Genomic DNA, 22586 nt, shown 5'->3' with positions numbered 1-22586 from the left:
AGCCCCGGTGGCGCAACGGTTAAGCGCTTGGCTGCTAACCGAAAAGCCAGCGATTCAACCCGCCCAGAGGCTCCACGAGAGAAAGACCTGGCGGTCTGTACCCTAAAGATTACAGCCTAGAAAACCCTATGGAGCAGTTCTGCTCTGTCCCACGGGATCGCTATGAGTCAGAATCGACTGGATGGCACCTAACGACAGAGGCCCAAGATGGCGGGAAGGGCTAGGAGATTAGAGCCCGGGCTCTACTCATGATCCCTCGCATCGGCTCGGTTGCAAAAAGCAAAACAAAAAGGCACGTTCTGATCCCTAAGTGGTGAACGTTGCAAATTAAGCGTGCCCAGAGTTCGGGCAGCGAGTTACACAAAGGGCACCGGATCACCAGGGCGCATCTTCCTGGGCTACTCATTTTACTTCCATCACTGTGGAGAGAGAGGGAGAAACGTTCACTGTGAGTTCAAAACTACTCACATATTAAAGGAGAAACCGCACAGAATAACATGCACGATGCACATTGTTTTTTAATAAGACATGAAACTTGAAGGAAACGTGGTGGGGGGGGGGCTGGTGCTTCATCTCCGGATCCGGCTGCCCCCTACTAATTCACTCTCTAGGGGCGCAGGAGAAATGATGGAAAAGTCCGGGTCTCCAAAGGGTGATGTTCCCCAGGTTTTACAAGGAGGAAGGTGAGCTGCCCAGGGGACAGCGTGTGGCGCCAAGGTCACCGCACGAGCAGGGTGCACAGGCCCAGCAGCGCCGCCAACGGCAGCGCGAGCTTGGGCGCCGGTGAGGCGCCAGAGTTGCGCAGGCAAGCAGTGTACGCGTCGAAGTCCACCTCACGCGCGGCGCACACGTGCTCAACGCGGCAGGCCTCCTCGCAGTCCGGGCTGCCGTAGCCAACAGAGTTGTAGATGTAGTAACGCTGCAGTGCTCCCTGGTCGCGGGCGATGTGGCCTAGCGCCACGTGCATAGACGCGGGGCCCGCATCCGGCACCCCATAGGCCTCGGTCAGCTTGTACTCGAGCTCCCAGCTTGGTGTTTCCTGCGCGTTCGCCTGGCTCAGGTTCATGAAGTAGGTAACTGTGTCCTGGAATGGGGAGGCGGTGCAAGGCCTGCCTTTAACAGCTGCCAGGTTCCACTCCCATCCTACACCTTGCATTTGCCCCCAGCTTCTTTACAGCCAAAATAACCACCATTAGTTATTGAGCATTTATTGGTAAGGTCTCTGGGTGGCGCACACTGTTTGCCCTTGACTTCTAAAGGTTGTCAGTGTGAACCCACCCGCAGCACCAAAGAAGAAAGACCTGGTGATCTGCTTCAGTAAAAATTACAACCAAGAAAACCCTGTGGAGCAGTTCTACTCTGAGGTCTCTGTGAGTTGGAATCAACTAGAAGGCACCGGTTTTTTGGTTTTTCTTTTTTTTAAGTATGTTTGGCAGACATTCTTAGATTGGATCTGATAAGATAACTGCACTTATTATCTCCATTTCGCAGATGAGGAAGCTGAGGCCTAAAGAGGTTGGTTCACTTGGCCAGGATCCTACCGGGATTGGAACCCAGGTCATTTACCCCACACTCTGTGCATTTTCTGTCACACCAAGCTCCTGGCACATAAAAGATGCTTAGTAAATATTTGCAGAATGAATGGATAAAAAGCAACATAAACAGTGGGATTAACCACAGGCCAAGTAGAACTTGGTGGGAACTGAGATACACTCCAGACCCCTGGGACTCCTGTGCATCCTCAGGACTAGAATCTGGAAGAGTTTCTGTTATGGATTGAATCATGTCCCCCCAAAAACGTATATATCAACTTGGTTAGGCCATGATTGCCAGTGTTGTGTGGTTGTGCTCCATTTTGTGATTATAATTTTATGTTGAAAAGGATTAGGGTGGGATTTGTAATACCACCCTTACCTAGGTCATATCCCTGATCCAATGTAAAGGGAGTTTCCCTGGGGTATGGCCTGTACCACCTTTTATAAGAGATAAAAGGAAAGGGAGGCAAGCAGAGAGTTGGGGACCTCATACAACCAAGAAAGCAGCACCAGGAGCAGAGCGTGACTTTTGGACACCGCGTCCCTGTGCTTGAGAAGCTCCTCAGGGGAAGATTGAGGACAAGGACCTTCTTCCAGAACTGACAGAGAGAAAAAGCCTTCCCCTGGAGCCAGTGCCCTGAATTTGGACTTGTAACCTGCTAGATTGTGAGAGAATAAATTTCTCTTTGTTAAAACCATCCACTTGTGGTATTTCTGTTTTGGCAGCACTAGATGACTAAGACAGTTTCTCTGTCCAACACTTTCGGGTTAAATTTGTATGTATACCTGCTTCAGGTCACTGGAGATAGAGTACACGGAACTGCTATATATGAACAGCAACTGCATGCCAGACACATTACATATGTTATTTCATTTAAAAACAAACAGTTGAGGTCGATTCAGACTCTGTGTTTCAGAGTAGAACTGTGCTCCATAGGGATTTTAATGGCTGATTTTTCCGAAGTAGATCGCCAGCCCTTTCTTTGAGGCGGTTCTGGGTGGACTCAAACTGCCAGTCCTTCTGTTAGCATCCAAGTACCTTAGCCGTTCAGTCCTCTCAAAACCCTGTGAGAGTATTGTCATTCCTGTTTCACAGATGAAGCAACTGGGGCACAGAGAGATCAAAAAGTCTATGTCTGGTTAAGCCAGGATTAAAACCCAGGTCTATCTGAGAAGGATGCAGGGCATGTTACAGGCTGGGTGGGGATTCTTGAGACTGTGCTCAGATTCTATGAGTGCCTGTGTGAGCGGCAGACCATACTCTTAAAAATCCTCAGACCTCTTCTTTATCTACATTTCCTCCTCAGAATCAAGGACCTTGGTTATCTCATCCAGTCTCTGGCTTTAAATGTCCTCTAGATGCTCTTAGCTCTCATATCAAATCTCTGTATGTTGCTCTTCCTGAAACTCCAACTCAGACATCCAGTTGCCGCCTCCCTTGGCATTTTCTTGTATGCCATTTAGCCATCTCATAGTTAACAGGCCCAAAGCTGAAAATTCTGGCTCCTCCCACAGTCACTCCATCTCAGCAAAGGGCAACCTCATCCTTCAGTTGCTCAGGCTGAAAACTTTGGAGTCCTTCATGACTCCTCTTTCTCTCATATCCAATCCACCAGCAAATCCTGTCTGCTTTGCCTTCGTAATACACCCAGAATCCGACACTTCTTACCTCTCGCACTACAGCCCTGGGCCTAGCCCCCATCTCTCAGCTGGTTATATAGTCCCTAACTGTTTCCCCTGCCTCTGCCTTTGCCCCTATACAGCAGACATGGTGATTTTGTGAAATTAAGTTCAGAATATTTCATTCTTCTGCCCTAAACCCTCCCAATCCAGAGTCTTCATCACGGCCTATGTGATCTGACCTCGTTCCCACCTAGTCTCCCCTCCACCTTCCACTCCAACCACACTGGCCTCCTTGCTCTTCTTGTTTATCCCACAGCCTGGGCATTTTCTATCATGCTAAGCCCCCTGGCATATAAATATTTGCAGAACGAATGGATAAAAAGCAACATAAAAAGAGTGTGTCTTTAGCCCCACTGCAATGGTGCAAGCGCCTCCTGCAAAATGGTGCCAAGTACCCAGGTTTCTTTTAAACATGCGAAGCGCGTTCCCACCAAGAGGCCTTTGACTTGCTGTCACTCTCCTTCCCCAGGTGCCTACGTGGCTTGCTCCCTCACATCACTCAGAACTCTGCTGAAATGCCACTCTATTTGTGACATTTACCCTGCCGACTTGTGTAACATAGCACACACACAGCCTGCCCATCACCACCCTGTCTCTCCACCCTGCTTCGTTTTCCTCCTTAGAACTTCTCTCTGTGGCATACTTCATTTCACTTAGTTCTTGTCTGTTGCTTCCTGTAAGAATGTCAGCTCCAGGAGAACAGTGACTTGGTCTGTTTTTGTTCACTTGAGTATCCCCTGAGCTTAGAGCAGGGTCTAGCACATGGCAGATGCTTAATACGTTTGTTGAATAAATGAGAGAATAATGCTTCTTTGTGATTTCCACAAACACAAGCACATCCTAGGAGGTGAAGGAGCGCTTGATGAGTTGGGGGCCTGCTTTGGCTTGAGCCCAGCTTGAGTCAGTGTAGGGAAAAGGTGGGCATGGGCTGGAGGTCAGAGTGTAGGAGGCCTTGAGTACCAGGCCAAGGAGATCCAACTTTATATTGCAGGCACTGAGGAGCCACTGAAAGTTTCTGAGCAGGAGAGAAACAGGATGAAAGCAGTGCTTTAGAAAGACGAATCCCTTCTGTAGTGCATAGCGGATGGGCTACAGTGGGGCAGCACTGGAGGCAGGGAGACCAGGTAGGAGGCTGTGGCAATGATCCAGGGGCAAAGGGAGTTTGGGAAAAGAAGAATTGACCTGACTCAGTGACAGGATTTGGAGGTGGCTTCAGGGTTCTGAATCTGAGCTCTAGAAGGGCAGAAGTAACTTAACCTTTCTAAGGTTCATTGGTCAATAGTGGGTGGATTGGGTGGGAAGGAGAGTTAGGGGAGGTTATGATGTGTCTAGGTCCCTGTCCACCCTACCCCTGTCTTCCCAGCAGACCCAGGGCTCCTGACCTTCAGGCTCAGTGTGGCTTGGTCGTATTCAATCACCCGGATGCCTGGATTGTTGGCCCCGTTGACCACTCCAGGTAACGTGGTTTTCCAGGGCGTGACTCCAGGCGTGAGGAACATGACACTGATGGGGACACCTTTCAGGCGAGAGACAGCAGAACTGAGAGAGGCTGGTGAGAGAAGGCGGGAAGTGAGCTGGCAGCCGCCCTCCGGGTTGAGTACCTGTGTCATCATAGAACATCCGGAAGCTGTCGGTGTGCTGGTGCCCGAAGAACTGTCCCGCGATGACCTGATGGTGCTTCCGGACCACCTCTAGGTACCTCTCGTTGAAGGCCTGCCGGAACCATAACTTGTTCCGGGTCTTCTCAAAGAACCCTGGGGGCACATGGCCAGTAATGTACACCTGTGAAGAGAGGGTGCCCAGAAGGGCTCAGAATTGTCCACCCAGCCCCTCATTTCCCTCCTCAAAATCTGCCCATCTCCCAAAGGCAGGCAGACAAGCTCAAATACATCTCTGAAGTTCTTCCCCATTCCCTCTTCCCGGCTGATCCAGGCATTCTCTCTGTGCCCAGCAATGAATGTACCACCTGTGTGCCCACCTCTGTGCCTTTTCCCATACTATACCTGCCACCTGGAGTACCCTTCTCCTTTTTACTTTTGTAAATCTTACCCATACTTCAAGGAGCCCTGGTGGAACAGTGGTTAAGCACTTGGCTGCTAACCAAAAGATTGGCAGTTCAAGCCCACCAAACACTCCATGGGAGAAAGATGGGGTAGTCTGCCTGCATAAAGATTACAGCCTTGGAAACCCTATGGGGCAGTTCTCCATCCTTTAGCGTCACTATCAGCAGGATTGCCTTGACAGCACACGACAACAACAACCCATACTTTAAAGCCTAGCTCAAAAGGCATCTCCTCCATAAAGCCTCTCTGATCCTTCAGAAGCTAGTCTTCTCCTCTTGGAGCTCAGATACTGTGACTAAACCATTCTTGCATGGTTGTGCAGTAGGGGTATGGGTAATATATATTCTTGTCTTGTATCCCTCAAGTCACTCAGCTAACAGTACCTGGGCACTTAGCTACCATTGCAGGAGGTAGAACAGTGGGGGTTAAGAGCATGAGCTTTGGAGTCAAACTGCAGCTTGGACACCAGCTGTGTGACCTTGGGCAAGTCATTTTGCTTCTCTGAGCCTCACTTCCCTCATCTGGAAGATGGCGATAATAGCACCTGCCTCATGGAGTTCTGTGAGTTAAATGAGATGATCCATACAAGGCACCTAGCAATGTGCCTGATGCGGTGAGTGCTCAAAAGTACCAGCCATGAGATCCTGCTGTGACATACTGGTCAGTGCAGGGGTTCTAGCAAATGAGACACAAGACCTATCCTCCAGGACACACCTGGCAAGCTGGGCTGTCCACCTACTATGCATCCCTTAAGGTCTAGTACACAGTGTGGGCTGCAGCTATGCTGTGTGGTAGCAGTAGAAAGGATGCTGACTTCTTGTCTGGAGACCAAGGTTCTGGTCTCGGCTTCACCGCTTATCATGTGAGCTCGGAACTGTCACTGCTCCTGTGAGCCCCAAGGTCCTCATCTATAATGGACCACAGGATCCCAGCCTCATGGGGCTGTTGTGAGGATGGAAGAAGCACCCTCCTGGTGCCAGGCCGATGAAGGATGTGGGCATCTCAGGGTGGGTGGATGAGTTTGTGCTGAGGCAGGAGACTTGATCAAGAAGTGACCCCGAAAAGGGAGAAGGAGGAGACAGGGGCCCTTACCATTTCCCTGGCCCGGGAAGCATTGGTCAGCACATCTTCCAGCCACTGGAACTGCTGGCCAGGGTCAGCCATGCCAACTGTCTGCTCGTTGTTGGTATAGTACAAATTGGTGTTGAGGACCACAATTCGCCCAGCTATGTTTGGACCAGGCAGCTTCTCAGAATAGAAGGCACCTAGGGTGTCACAGCCAGGGAGAAGTCTGAAGGAGTCCCCTGCCTCAGGCCAGACATGCCTCTTCCCCCCTCCACCTCACTCTCCCACCTTCTCCTTCCCTGGCAGGAGGAGAGATGGGGAGAACAACCATCTTTCCCATAGAGGGACATCGTGGGATCAATGTAGCCAAATGAGTAAGAGCCAAGACTTTGGACCCAGGCTTTCTGGGTTCAAGTCCTGACTCTATCACTTATTAGCTGTGCAACTTGGGAAAGTTACTTAACCTTTCTGTGTCCTAGTTTCCTCATCTGTATAATGGGTGTGTTTGCCCCTCCAGATCCACTGTCAACTACCTTGTTCATCCAGCTCTTTGCCCTAGGAGGCTGATCTGTGTGAACGAAATCAGTGGGCTCCCATGCCAATGGGCTTCTGGCTGGCATTGATCAATGGAGAGCCCCAGCAGCAGGAAATCGAATGAAGGAAGAGAGTGGGGTCAGGGTCGCCTTTGACTGGCTGTATTTTTGGACCAGTGGTTCTCAACCAGGTGATTTTGCTCCCCTCAGGGAACATTTGGCAATGTCTAGAGATATTTTTGATTGTCACAACTGGGAGATGTGCTAAACATCCTACAATGCACAGGACAGCCACCACAGCAAAGAATGATGAAACCTAAAATGTCAACAATGCCAAGGTTGAGAAACCCAGCTCTGAACTGATGGTTACTGCTGCTTCCTAGGGTTGATGTGAGGAGTCTAATAACGTGCAGAGGGCAGTGCCTAGCAAACAGTAAGTGCTCAGTAAATATTAGTTGTTGCAATCATCATTAGTGCTATGTGTTTAAGAGCATGGGCTTTGAACCAAAACAGACCTACATAAATAGAAAAACATACTATGCTCTTGGAGAGGAATACTTAACATTGTGAAAATGTCAATATTACCCAAAGTGATATATAGATAAAATGCAATCTCAATCCAAATCCCAACAGCATTCTTTAATGAGATGGAAAAAATTATCGCTAACTTTATATGGAAAGGAAAGAGGCCCCGAATAAGTAAAGCATTATTAAAGAAGAACAAAGTAGGAGGCCTCACATTACTTGATACAGCCATGGTAGTCAAAACAGCCTGGTACTGGTATAATGACAGACACATAGATCAATGGAACAGAATTGAGAACCCAGATGTAAATCCATCCACCTATGACAGCTGGTCTTTGATAAGGGACCAAAGCCCATTAAATGGGGAAGAGACAGTCTCTTCAATAAATGGTGCTGGCAAATCTGTAGAAGAATGAAACAGGATCCATACCTCACACCATACACAAAAACTAACTCAAAATGAATCAAAGACCTAAATATAAAACCTAAAACTATAACGATAATGGAGGAAAAAAATAGGGACAAAGGTTAAAAAACAAAAAACCTGTTGCCATCGAGTCAATTCCATCCCATAGCAACCCTATAGGACAGAGTAGAGCTGCCCCACAGGGCTTCCAGGGAGTGGCTGGTGGATTCGAACTGCCAACCTTTTGGTTAGCAGCCTGAGCCCTTAACCACTGTCCCACCAGGGCTCCAGGGACAACGGTAGGAGCCCTAATATATGGCAAAAAATAGAATATCAAACGTAACTAAAAATGCACACACAGAAGAAAATGAACTAGATAAACGGGACCTCCTAAAAATTAAATACTTATGCTCAATAAAAAGACTTGTCCAAGAGAGTCAAAAGAGAACACACAGATTGGGGGGAAAAAGAAATTGGCTACACATATCCAACAAGGGTCTAATCTCTAAAATTTATGGAAAACTTTAACACCTCAACAACAACAACAAAATAACCCAATTAAAAAATGGGCAAAGGATATGAACAGACACTTTACCAAAGAAGACATTCAGGCTGCTAACAAACATATGAAGAAATGCTTGCAATCACTAGCAATTGGAGAGATACAAATCAAAACTACAATGAGATACCACCTCGCCCCAATATTACTGGCAATTGAAAAAAAAAACAGAAAATAACAAATATTGGCAAGGTTGTGGAGAGACTGGAACTCTTATACACTGCCAGTGGGAATGTAAAATGGTACAGCTACTATGGAAAATGGTATGGCACTTCCTCCAAAGGCTAGAAATAGAAATACCATATGATCCAGCAATCCCACTGCTAGGTACATACCCTGAAGAAATAAGAACCATGACGTGAATAGACATATGCACACCCGTGTTCATTGCAACATTATTCGCAATAGCAAAAAGGTGGAAACAACCTAAATGCCCATGAACAGATGACTAGATTAAAAAACTAGTACATAAAAAAAAATACAATGAAATACTATGCAGTGATAAAGAATAATGATGAATCCACAAAACATCTCACAGCGTGGATGAATTTGGAGGACATTATCCTGAGTGAAATTAGTCGATTTGCAAAGGACAAATTTTGTAAGAGGCTACCATTATAAAGTAACAACACAAGGTTTACATATAGAAAAAAACAAAAATGAAATAAAAAACATTCTTTAATGGCTACCCGGGATGGGAGGGGGAAGGAGGGAAAATTACCAAATAGATAGATGACGTGTTATTATATGGAAGGGAAAGGCAATACAAAATATGGGGAGAAGTCAGCACCATGTGACCAAGGCATGAGAGGACACTGAGAGGAATGCAAGAATAAAGGGCAACTACAGGAGCTACTATAGGATAGACAATCCTGCAACAATAAGTATTAACAAACAATAACTTACGAATGGATACATGGGTAGATAGATATGCCAAGAGGTGTGGTAGGGTGTAAAGGAGCACACCCACCTGCAGATACAAGTTTGGTGGTGGATATTTCTACATACATGACTGCAGGTGTTCCTCATATCTTAATATAGACAATAGAGCACGCAAGGGACACAGCAGGGAAACCTTTTAGACAGAACCAAACACTTCACGGGATGAAGTTCCTAGGCTTGAAGGCAAAGAACCATAGACTTGGGAAACATCTACATCAGTTGGCACAATATAGTTAATAAAGACAATGTCCTGCATCTGACTTCGACAAGTGGCGTCTGGGGTCTTAAAAGCTTGTGAGAGTCCATCTAAGATATAACTGTTGGTCTCTTCCAGTCCAGAGCAAAGGAGAGTGAAAAAAAACAAAGACTCAAGGGGGCAGTTAGTCCAAAGGACTAGTGGACCACATGAACCACAGCCTATACAACCCTGAGACCAGAAGAACTGGTCATTTTTCTTTTTTTATTATGTGTAAATCTTTTGTTGTTACTTTATAATAGTGGTCTCATACAAAAATTTGTGCTTTCGTAATTGACTTATTTCACTCAGCATAACATCCTCCAAATTCATGCATGCTGTGAGATGTTTCATGGATTCATCATTATTCTTCATCACTGCGTAACATTCCATTGTATGTATGTACTAGCTACCACTACTGACCACTTTGTCTGGGATCACAACAGACGGTCCCGGACAGAGCAGGAGAAAAATACAGAACAAAAATCAACCATCTAAGATACTCCACTGGTCTCACCCCGACTGGAGCAAAGGAGAAAGAAGAAAACCAAAGACACAAGGGAAAGATTAGTCTAAAGAACTAATGGGCCACAACTACCACAGCCTCAACCAGACTGAGTCTAGGACAACTAGATGGTGCCCAGCTGCCACCACTGAATGCTCTGACAGGGATCACAATGGCGTCCCAGACAGAGCTGGAGAAAAATGTAAAACAAAATTCTAACTTACACACACTCAGACCCAAAAGACCAGACTTACTAGCCTGACAGAGACTGGATACACCCCAAGAGTACGGCCCCCAGACACGCTTTTAGCTCAGTAATGAAGTCACTCCGGAGGTTCACCCTTCAGCCAGAGATTAGGCAGACCCACAAAACAAAATGAGACTAAAGGGGCACACCAGCCCAGGGGCAAGGACTAGAGGCAGGAGGGGACAGAGAAGCTGGTAATGGGGAACCCAAGGTCGAGAAGGAAGAGTGTTGACATGTCGTAGGTTTGGCAACCAATATCACAAAACAATACGTGTATTGTTTAATAAGAAACTTGTTTGCTCTGTAAACCTTCACCTAAAGTGCAATAAAAAGAAAAAAAAAAATTCAAGTTCACAAAAGAGACCAGACTGGCTGGTCTGGCAGAAATTGGAGGAACCCCAGAGACTATGGCCCTAATACACATTTCTGACCTGAAACTGAAGCCATTCCAGGAGACCACCTTCCAACCAAACAACAGACAAGCCCATAAAATAAACAGTAACCCCTAAGAGGAATGTGCTCCTTAGAACAATTAATTATATGAGATCAGAACAGAAATATTTGCCCAAAAGCAAAGATGAGAAGGCAAGAAGAGGTAGAAAATCAGGATGAAAGGAAACAAGGAACCCAGGGTGGACATGGGGGGAGTGCAGACACATTGCAGGGAATGCAAACAATGTCATGGAACACTTTATGTACAAACTATCAAATGGGAATCTAATTTGCTCTGTAAACTTTCACTAATGCACAATTTAAAAAAAAAAAAAAAAGAGCATGGGCTTTGGAGTCAGCCCAGAATTCTGCTCCCAGTTCTGCCTCTTCTAAGCTGTGTGGCCTTTGTCAAGTGACTTTTAGCTTCAAGCCTCAGTCTCCTTATCTGTAAAATGGGAATAAAATCAGTATATATTTCATGGGGCTGTTGTCAAGACAAAATTAGATCAGAGCCTGGCATATAATAAATGCCCCTTATAGTAGCAAATCATGTTAGTACCTTCTTTGAAGAGAGCGATGGATTCATTACTGAGCCAGGGCCTCCACAGTTCTGCTATCTGATTGTAGATACTGTTGTTCCCTGCTGGAAGCTGGTGTTTGGGGTGAAAGTCATGATTTCCCAAAGCAGCATAGACTTTAGTATCTGGAAGAGAAAGGAGAAATATAAAAATATATGCTTAAGCGTTTGGTGAATTTAGTAATTTTCAGTTGGCCACCAGCCATCAGATGAAAAAAATACAGAGATAAGCAGAAAACCATATGTGATAGAATCTGGCTGACCTTTGGAAACCCTTGTGGTGTAGCGGTTAAGAGCTATGGCTACTAACCAAAAGATTGGCAGTTCAGATCCACTAGGTGATCCTTGGAAACCCTATGGGCAGTTCTACTCTGTCCTCTAGGCTGACTATGAGTTGGTATGAAGTCAACGCAACAGCAGCTTTCTTTGGCTGAATTTGCTCAGACTCCAGAAGGAAGAGCAGTGAGTTCCCTGATCCCTGTCCCTAACCCCCTTCCTGGCAGGAAGCTCCCTGGTCAAAAAGGAGGCCTCAGATGACTGGAAGGGGAACATTTTTATTGCTATTAGTTGCTGTTGAATTGGCCTCAATTCATGGCAATCCCATGTACAGCAGAATGAAACGTTGCCTGGTCTTGTACCATCTTCACAATCATTGGTATGCTCAAGTCCATTGCTGTAGCCACTGTGCACTTTGAATCCCTTCCATCCTGGGGGACTCATCTTCGAGCACTGTATCGGACAATATTCTGTTGTGATCCAGAGGGTTTTCATTGGTTAATTTGCAGAAGTAGATCACCGGGCCTTTCTTCCTAGCTGTCTTAGTCTGGAAGTTCCACTGAAAGCTGTCCACCATGATTGAAATACTGGTAGCAAAGCTTCCAGCATCATAGCAACATGCAGGCCACCACAGTACAACAAACTGACAGATGTGTAGTGGTAGGGAAACTAAAAGAAGGCCTAAAAAATCTTCAGATCCATTATCAACCGCTTGGTAATTTAGTGTTCCTTGTTCTTGTCAATTCCAGATTCATGTTACTTTTAGAGAAGGGGTCTGGTTCACCTGTAGGAGGTCTTAGGAGTTTCACTCACTTATGCATTCAACAAATATTTATTGAATACCTACTATGTGCCAAGGCATAGAACTGGGAACCAGGCACCCAGTCCAAGTCCCTGACAGTGCAGTAGGGTTGACAGGCAATGAGTAATTAGATGTGTGAGGGCTGTCACAAAAAGGGAAGGGTTGCTTGCTGTGGGAATGTATAACAGGGGGGTGGAGAGGGCAGGAAAGGCCTTCCTGAGGAAGTGGCTCATGAATGAGACCTGGACGGGGAGGCAAGTCTTTCAGACTGACTTCCTTTTCGAGAGCAGCCTCATGCCTCCTTTTATTTTACACTCTGTTTCTGGCACATAGTAGGTGCTCTATAAGTATTTGACAACGAACAAAAACTTCTCTTAAGGTCAGAGCAGGGCCTTACCTTTTATGAACTTGGCCCATCTCAGGGACTAACCCTAAGCCAATCCAGGGAGGCTAGAGCCTCCAATTCCCTGTTTTGAGAAATTTCTGTAATAGCCCCTTTGCCTTGTATAGCCTACAAGAGCTGGAAATGCTGAATGTTCTGTCAAAAGAGGAGGTTATAGACTCCTTCTGAGGAGTTGTCTGCAAAGCTGGAAGCCATCTCTGTGACTCTACAGTTAGTGCTGGCAATCATTAAGAAAAAGCACAAATCCCTGGAATCACAAGAGCATATGACAAAGGAAGGGATCGCTCCCATTTTTTTACTGCTTCTATGTGTGAGGCACTGTTAGAAGTGCCTTACAAGTGAGATATCATTTTAATTCTCCTGGAACCCAGATTTTTGTGTTCCATGGACCAGTGACCCACTGTCATGGATTGAACTGTGTCCCCCAAAAATGTGCGTGTCAATTTGGCTAGGCCGTGATTCCCAGTGTTGTGTGATTGTCCACTGTTTTGTCATCTGATATGATTTTCCTGCGTGTTGTAAATCCTATCGCTATGATGTTGATGAGATGGGACTAGCAGCAGCTATGTTAATGAGGTAGGGCTCAGTCTACAAGATTGGATTGTGTTTTGAGCCAATCTTGAGATAAAAAAATAGAGAAGTGAGCAGAGAGACAAGGGGGACTTCATACCATCACGAAAGTAGTACCAGGAGAAGAGTGTATCCTTTGGACCCAGAGACCCTGCATGGAGAAGCTCCTAGTCCAGGGGAAGATTGATGACAAGGACCTTCCTCCAGAGCTGACAGAGAGAGAAAGCCTTCCCCTGGTGCTGGTGCCCTGAATTCAGACTTCTAGCCTACTGGACTATGAGAGAATAAACTTCTGTTTGTTAAAGCCAACCACTTGTGGCATTTCTATTATAGCAGCACCACTAGATAACTAAGACACCTACCCAGGCCATTTGCTCTTAGGTGTCTTTTGAACCTTGAACCTTGAAGAAACTGGTTTCTTAAACTCACCTTTAAGTTAAACAGTAGCCTAATAAGCAGTTTAGTGGAGACCCTTTTGCCCTAGACATCAGGCTCTTGTGAAGAATTATCTATGTGCAGTCAGTTTGGAGAACTAGGAACTCCAGGGTCTGACTGGAAGCTGTGTTTTAGGGTAAATTATTATTATGTAAATACGGTTCTGGCCCTGTTTCCATGACAGTGTTGATGGGTGGGGTATAAGAATCTTTGGAGGGTTTCTCACCTTCAGGACATTTTTGACTTCCTTGGTGAAACGAGGAAACTTTGGTGGCATCGTGGTTAAGTGCTACAACTGCTAACCGAAAGGTCAACAGTTCGAATCCACCAGGCGCTCCTTGGAAACTCTATGGGGCAGTTCAACTCTGTCCTATAAGGTCACTGTGAGTTGGAATCAACTCAATGGCAACAAGTTTTTTTGTTTTTTTGTTTAGATGAAATGACTCCCTAGATGAAACGATGAATAAGGAAGACCAAAGAAGAGTTGACTCTTTTGAATTGTGGTGTTGGTGAAGAATATTGAATATACCATGGACTGCCAAAAGAACAAACAAATCTGTCTTGGAAGAAGTACAACCAGAATGCTCCTGAGAAGCAAGGATGGCGAGACTGCATCTTACATAGTTTGGACATGTTGTCAGGAAGAATCAGTCCCTGGAGAAGGAAATTATGCTTAGTAAAGTGGAGGATCAGGGAAAAAGAAAAAGACCCTCAACAAGGTGGATTGACACAGTAGCTGCAACAATGGGCTTAAGCATAACAACGGCTGTGAGGATGGCGCAGGATCAGGCAGTGTTTCGTTCTGTCGTACATAGGGTCGCTATGAGTCGGTACCCACTCAACGGCACCTAACAACAACAGCAAGGTGAAATGTTACCCCAATTTGCAAATCATATGTTAAACAAACCAGTCAATTTCTATTATTGGTTTAATATGATTTTTATTTTAACACAGGTGTAAGCTCCGTGAGGATATGACCTGGTATCTAGTTCACTGCCATGTCCCCTGCCCCTAGAACAGTGTCTCATCCATAGTAGATGCTCAATAAATATTTGTGGACTGACTAAATGAGTGAATGGATTACTTTATTCAATTCTTATAACAACCCTATGGACAAGTACCATGGTTTTCTTTTTCACACAGGGAGAAACTGAGTTACCCAGCTAGAACATGGCAGAGCTATAATTGGGACCCAGATTTGTATGCCTGCATTCCCAACCACTCTGCCTTGTTGAAGAGTCAGGGACCAGTGTTCGGAGCAACTCTGATGGGTAACAGAGGTGGGACCTGGCAGGAAGAGCACATGGCTTGAAATCTGAAAACTCAAGTTTCAGTCCCTTGCTCCTCTCCAACAAGTTGCCTGACCTCTTTGTGCTTCAGCTTATTTATCTATAAAATGGAAAATGTTCTGTTTAACCTGTTTTGTTATAATTCTGAAATAAGATAATTCCTCATTTCATCTCTTCTAATTTGTTCTCATGCTAACATCTATAAAGCTGGAGTGCATTTACCACTGAGGCCATGAGAAAGCACTGATCATTCTTTAATTGGCACCAGTTTTTTCTAAGTGATACCAAAAATAATGATGCACCTTACAGTCAATGGCATCTTGGATATTAGAAAATGCAATAAATGTGTGAGTGTGGCAAAAGCTATACAATCTTATAATTTACATTTCTACACTAAATCATAGGAGCCCTGGTGGTGCAGTTGAGATAGGGAAGAAACAGGGACTAGGCAAGAAGCCCTACAACACCTGCAACTTGCAACTTACTTACAATACCATGTGCTTGGCTAATACAAAACTCCCATCTGGAATGTGCCATAAGGAAAGAACAAACAATGTACTCCCTTGTAAGATGTTTTTCAGAAGGACCTGACCAGATCTGGTCCCCAGAGCACACACAGACATCCGGAAGGTGACTGATGGATGACCACCGCTTGATGCAAGTACCTGTGACAGGAATCGAACCAGCGGCGCAGGGGGACTGTGCAGGTGCAGCACCCATGATAAGTCCTGCCACCCAGTCCCAGGAGCCTTTGCTACGGGTCCCATCTTGGATTCCCGATATGTGGGCAGCCTAATTTAGTGTGCATGGCCATTCTGAGAAGTACCCGCCCCTTGAAAGAAACCTACTAAATATTTATTACCCTATTATCCTCTCCAAACCCATATAAGCCCCAGAAAAACCTTTGTTCAGGGGAACAGAGGTTAGTGTTGCTTGGTCCCTCTCTGTTTCCCGCTCACAAGCCTTCACTTTCTTTCTGCCATTAATACACCTTTGTTTGTGTGGAACCTCTGAGCCTCTCCTGGTCATTCTTGGTCAATAGAAAGCAAGAACCTAGGCAGGGTTTGGTCCCGAGCTGAGGAGCCTTAGCCTGCAACACAATGGTTAAGCATTCAGCCGCTAACGGGAAGGTTAGTTGTTCAAACCCACCCAGTGGCTCCACAGGAGAAAACACTATGGGGCAGTTCTACTCTGTCACACGGGGTCTCCAGGAGTCAGAATCAATGCGATGGTACCTAACAACAACATGCTAAATCATAGTTAATGAAGCATTTTCTTATCCATTATTTGACTGAAGAAGAATTGACACCTTTGAATTATGGTGTTGGCAAAGAATACATTGAGGAGAGATGGAGAAGAGGAAGTTGTTTTCAGAGTAGATGTGAGACGCAGTGGGAGTAGTGGATAACCTCAGCGCTTAAACCAGGATTTCCCTCCCCACCGTGCCACGTGACCTGGAGTGTTTACTTGACCCCAAGGCTCACATTCCTCAGCACTAATATTGGGATGGTAATAGCATCTTTCTCTAGGATTATCATGACAATGAATATAAAATTCTTAGAGCCTTACCTGCCACTTAATACTCAGTACATATAGTTGTTGCTGCTGCTGATGTTATTAACTATTATTATTATTCCATATCTGGGTCCTGGTCACCCATGACTAGGAACTTCAGAAGGAGCAGCTGCACCAGAACCTGAAGGGGGGTTGTAAATGGGCTGCATTCAGAGGTCCTCAGCTGGCGGCTGATTTAGGAAAAAATATTGGAGTCATTATTCCCTGTCCTTGAGCATAGAGAATGTGAGCCAGCTAAAGCTGGGCTCACAAGGGCTCACAAGGACTCACAAGGACACATCGACTGGGCCCTGAGATAAAGACAATAGATGGGAGAATCCTAGAAATTATCTTTTAGGGAACTTTTCAACAGAACACAAAAGACTTTCCACTTTTCTATTAGCATTCAGAAACCCTGGTGGCGTAATGGTTAAGTGCTACGGCTGTTAACCAAGAGGTCGGCAGTTCAAATCTGCCAGGTGCTCCTTGGAAACTCTACGGGGCAGTTCTACTCTGTCCTATAGGGCCGCTTTGAGTCAGAATCAACTCGACGGCAGTGGTTATTAATTAGCATTTAGTGAATAGAAAATTTGTTGGACCAATGAAGACCCTCCTGACTGTCCTTACTGAAACCAGTACCAATGATTGTTAAGAAAGACAATTCAAAATGTAGGATGACAGTTTCTAGCCAATCTGTGAAAAGGTGAAGCTTTCAACGGTTTTGCCAATTTTGTAATGTTAATATATACTGATGACCCTGTAATATTCTTTGGACTAGGGCAGACGTGGCTGTGGCAGCATGCTTGCCCATTTTCCCACTCTTGCTTATTCTGTAATATTTCCTTGGACTCAGGCAGACATTAGCCCTGGCAGCATGCTTGTCCACTTCTCAACTTTTGTCTTTTTGAATATATGCTGAATAAAACTCTCTTTTTGGTTTACTAAACTTTGTGATTTTTTTTACCCTACAACACGGCCCATGAGCGTCATTCACCCCAGGACCTTGTGTTTGGCAGAGCCTCTTTAAAAACATTTTCAAGTGCCATTAGGTGGCGAATGCATGCCCCATTCTCCCTGTTGTGTCCCATAGGGCTGCTGCCTCACACTCTCAGGAGCTATCTGCTCTGCCAGATCATGCAATTCTTGGAAGCACCAATAAACGGCACCTTGGATGGAAATGAGCATCTCCCAGAGGCCACGGCAAGGGGATGGTTTGAGAGCAGTGGATGCCAACTCCAGGGCCACAGCCAGGAGGAGGGATAACAATCGTACCTACTCATACAAGGACTGTGTACAAGCCCATGTGAGACTGACCCAGGGATGACACCTGGATATAACTGTAGACACTCTGAGAAGGGACTGTGAATCTGGTTAAACAGGTAGGGGTGGAAGGCAGTGAAATGTCACCATTGATATGACTCTGTGTGTGCCCAGATCCCATGAGATCACACGTTCCTTGCAGGACTGTTGGAGGGTCAGAAATGATGGTTGTGAAGTGCCTGGCACAGGACATGGCCGACAACAGGATGTCAGTAGCGTCAGTAGATGAAGGTGGTTACTCTTGATCTTACTGTTGGTGCCTCCCACTGTGCCAGGCCCCACCTGGGGTCAGGGAATGCTGTGGGGAGTCCAATGACAGAGCCTTACCTGGAAAGACCTCTCTGATGAGGTTGGTCAGGCGTTCCACAATTTTCAGCACAGCCGCCTCTCCTAGCTTCTCGTTGGGCACATGAGGCGTATCATCCCTACAAAATACCACCAGTCCAGTTTGGTAAAGGCAACTCGGGGAAGGGCACAAGAAACGGAAGAGAAGGCTCTGCAGTGAGAAGAAAGCCTGTGGACAGGGCCTCAGATGTCCACTGAGGGGAAATGGCCAGGCTGAAGCTGGGAGTCAGACAGGACAGAGTTCAAATCCCAACTCTTCCATTTACCTGCTGTTGGTCCCTGGTTTGATCATTTAACCTCTCTGAGCCTCTATTAGTTCATCTATAAAATAGGGATAAGAATGATAGCTACTCACAGAATTTTTTCTGAGTATAATAAAGGGGAATACAATAAAACAATAATGGGGAAATTATATGTAAAATATAGTTGTAGTAGCTGCTAAGTTGTAATTAATATTATTACTATTTAGAGACAGATGCTCGGAAGTTCCAGTCCCATCTGCAAGTCCCCAGGAAGCTCAGGGATGAGAAGCCACTCTGAACTCTGCCCTTTTTCCCAGGGCTTCTAAGGAGTTTGGAGATGGCTTCAGAGTATGGGGTTCCAGTGTATTCTTGGTTCGGTCCAGGACCTGCTCCAGGACCATTTGGTCCCCTGTTCAACTGACCTAAGTTCCTGCATCTACCTTAGAAATGCTCAGCCAAGTTGGGGCATGAGGGGAGGAGGATGGTAGAAAGTTTGTTTGGGGACGGGTAGGAGTCCCACCAATCTAGATCCTGAGGTCTCTGCTGGACTATACAGAGCAAGGCAGCCCTGCTCAGGTACTAGCCCCAAACCCACCCACTGCTGTTGAGTCAATTCTGACTCATAGCAACCCTATAGGACAGAGTAGAACTGCCCCATAGAGTTTCCAAGGAGCGCCTGGCAGATTTGAACTGCCGACCACCTGGTTAGCAGCCATAGCACTTAACCACTACGCCACCAGGGTTTCCCGGGAAAGTTAATTAGCTTAATAATATTAATACTGCTAATAGCAGCTTACCCTGGCTCACTTTGTGCCAGGCATTTGCTATGTGTTGTGTTCATACCCAGAAACCTGGTGGGGTAGTGATTAAGTGCTATGGCTGCTAACCAAAAGATCAGCAGTTCGAATCTGCCAGGCGCTCCTTGGAGACTTTGGGGCAGTTCTACCCTGTCATATAAGGCCTCTATGAGTCGGAATCAACTCGATGGCAGTGGGTTTTGGTTTTTATATTCATATCCACTTATTTGTTCCTCATAATAACCCTACAACATAAGTTCTACTGATATCTCCATTTTACAGAGAAGGAAACCAAGGCACAGAGAAGTAAGAATTCTTGAGTGTAAACAGCTAGAATGTGATGGAGCCACGGTTTGAACCCTGTCAGCCTGGCTCCAGAGTCCATGTTCATACCCACTACATCTTATTGCATCTCTGCTGCCTTCATGAGGACAACAAGAGGAGCTATTTATTCTTAAAACTCCTTGGGGACAGGCCAAGAATCCAAAGACATTAGAAAAAAATTCTTTTTTTTAGTTCAGAGGATCTGATTTCATCTGATGGAAAACACGACCAGTTTCTACAGGTTGTCAGCCAAAGACTGCAGCTCCCTTAAAGAAGTCAAATTTCTTAGAAATTGAAGATTTATAAAGAATCCTAAGAGGTTCTCTGATTCAATGCTGTATACCTCTGTGGGGTTCCAGATGTCTCCAGAAAAGTCATGCATCTATTAAAGGATCATAAATTTCCCAAAGCAGCCACCTTTCCCAGGGGGTTCGCATCTTAATTTTACACATTCCTCTGAGCCCCCCTTCTCAAAGAATTCAGAGGCTCCTCTAGAAAGAGCCCTCACAGGAGCAGGTGAGTCTCAGTGTTCAGGGTCGTGGCCTAAATCTCACTCTCTGATTGATTCTAGAGCCCAGGGAAGCCAGAGCTGTCCAGGCCCCTCCTGAGACACTGTCCATTCCTTAAGTTCCAGCCTCGTTCCTCCATCTGCCGACCACAGCGTTCCCCTGAAGGTCATTCCTAGTCACCTGCATGTCACACTCAGGAACGGCTGGGGGCATGGTGGGTTTGATCCAGGCCTATAGGAGACCGGCAGAAGGAGCACAAAATCAGAGCTCTCTCCAGCCTTGCTCACCCGTTCCCCAACCCTGCCAGCCAGATTGGGTCAGGGCCCCACAAGGCTCCCATATCTTTCCCTCCCCAGCTGGTGACCCTCTCTCCACCCTGGGACATAATGATTGGTGGGTTTGTCAGTGTTGCCCACAAGATTGTGAGCTCCCAGAAGGCATGCTTGGGTCTCCATTATCTCAGTATTCCCAGTGTCTACCCCAAAGCTGAACTGAGACAAGTGAGGGAGGGAGTGAATGAGTAAACCACCAGTGATAAAGGAGGCAGCCTGTGAGGAAAGTTAAAGGATTTATAGCAGCATCCTTGGATGAAGGGCAGAAACTACACCTCTGTGGCTAAGCATCTATGCCACCCCTGTGCCCAGCAGTGTTCTACCCAGAGCAACTCCCCAGAGCACTGGGCAGCCCACTGTGGCCAGAAGCTGACAGGACATTTGGTCTCACCCATGGACCACTTTCAGCCCCCATACCTTCTTCCATCCCTACTTCGGGATCTAAGGGCTAGGAGTCCCTACACCCCAAGAGTGGCTCCTATGTTTGTCTCACAGCTTAACTCTTTCATTATCACCAGGTTAATGGTATACCAGCCACATTTTATGCTTCTGGACCTCCGAGGTAAGGTGCTATTCTGGTTCTAATGCATTTAGTGTCAAGGTGGGTCCCTTTTGAAATGTGTGAAGCTCAGCAGGCTGGAGTTGGAGCCTCATTGTTGTAAAGGTTGAACATTCTATTAGGTACTGTTTTGTGGATATGTTCGTTTTGTAAACTTTTGCCTTTATTTCTGTGAGAAAAGTCTTGCAAGCATAATTACGGCTTTCCTGTGTGATAGTTAGGGAGCCTTGATGGGTTTGTTTTGGTTTTTCTGTGTCGTATTTGGAAAACCAGAGGCTCCTCATGAAACGTAATGGAAAGGCTCCCACAATAAATTATTTATACAGCCCTCATTGATATATTGTTATGCCACTGATCGGTGGCACTATAGCGCTGCCCATTTCACTGGTGGTTTGTATTACCAGATCATATTTCTTAAAATCCATATTACCAACCAAAAATCTAAACACACTCAATTAGTAAGTATGCATTCCAACACTGAAAACACATGCCATCAAAAAAAAAAAAATTAAAGAGAAAAAAATGTAGTAAAGAAATTAAAATCTAGTTCACCAGATGCTCAGACATTCCACGACCAAGTCTCCAGCCTCAGTGGGAGCTGTGTTTTGAGGCCAGGGGACATGGAGTTTGTGAGCACAGGCCGGAATTACCCAGACCCAGGCTTGGGCAAGTGGCTTAACTCCTTTGAGTTTCAGGTTCCTTATCTGGAACACAAGGCTGACTGGGCAATTAAAGGAGATAATATGGTAAAGGGCATGGCTGGAATGTGGTATGCAGAAAGTGCCTGGCAAAGGGTAACTGTTGATGTGACTGCTCTCACCCAGTCCAGAGAATGAAGTCCGGCTCTGGCAGGATCTGCTTCATGGCATGGATGGAGGAGTTGATGAGGACCCAGGGAGAGTCGCAGAGGTAGTTGCCCCAGGGGCCTGCATTGAATACAGCCTGAGAGCCGGCCGATGGGCACACCTGGAGAGGGTTTTCGGATACCTTGTAGTCCGGGTCAAGGTGCAGGTCAGAGATGTGCCAGAACTTCCCTGCAGAGGAAGAGACACCCTCCCTCAGTACAGCACCATATAAAAAAAAATAATATGCCACAACCAAGTAGGATTCATACCAGGCATGCAAGGATGGTTCAACATTAGAAAATCAATCAACATAATCCACCACATAAATAAAATAAAAGAATCACATGATCATCTCAATTGCCATAAAAAAGCATTCACAAAGTCCAACGCCCATTCCTGAAAAAAACTCTCAATAAGATAGGAATAGAAGGGAAATTCCGCAACATAATAAAAGGTGTATCTATGCAAAACCAACAGCTAACATCATTCTCAACAGAGAGTGGCTGAAAACATTTCCCTTGAGAACAGGAACAAGATTAGGGTGCCCTTTATCACCACTGCTATTTAACATTGTGCTGGAAGTCCTAGCTAGAGCCATAGGCAAGAAAAAGAAATAAAGGGCATCCAAATTGGTAAGGAAGAATTAAAGCCACCCCTGTTCACAGATGATGTGATAC

General features: G+C 45.8%; 1 protein-coding gene across 2 annotated transcripts in view; it reads right to left on the bottom strand.

Moving 5' to 3' along the window:
- Window positions 1-506: 506 nt before the first annotated feature.
- The window catches only part of SMPDL3B (sphingomyelin phosphodiesterase acid like 3B), a 33964-nt gene continuing 11884 nt past the window's right edge, over window positions 507-22586 (bottom strand). The window contains exons 2-8 of one of the 2 annotated variants that reach the window (XM_049878442.1): window positions 21885-22098; window positions 18284-18381; window positions 11290-11433; window positions 6374-6546; window positions 4820-5000; window positions 4601-4734; window positions 507-1084 (exon numbers count right to left, since the gene is read on the bottom strand). In XM_049878442.1, the coding sequence (XP_049734399.1) occupies window positions 719-1084; window positions 4601-4734; window positions 4820-5000; window positions 6374-6546; window positions 11290-11433; window positions 18284-18381; window positions 21885-22098 (1310 nt within the window). In that variant the 3' untranslated portion in view covers window positions 507-718. The other variant, XM_049878443.1, reaches the window with a different exon arrangement.

The sequence above is a fragment of the Elephas maximus genome, chromosome 3 (assembly GCF_024166365.1).
Source record: "Elephas maximus indicus isolate mEleMax1 chromosome 3, mEleMax1 primary haplotype, whole genome shotgun sequence".
NCBI classification, from domain to species: domain Eukaryota; kingdom Metazoa; phylum Chordata; class Mammalia; order Proboscidea; family Elephantidae; genus Elephas; species Elephas maximus.
This window is presented reverse-complemented; position numbering and strand designations above follow the sequence as displayed.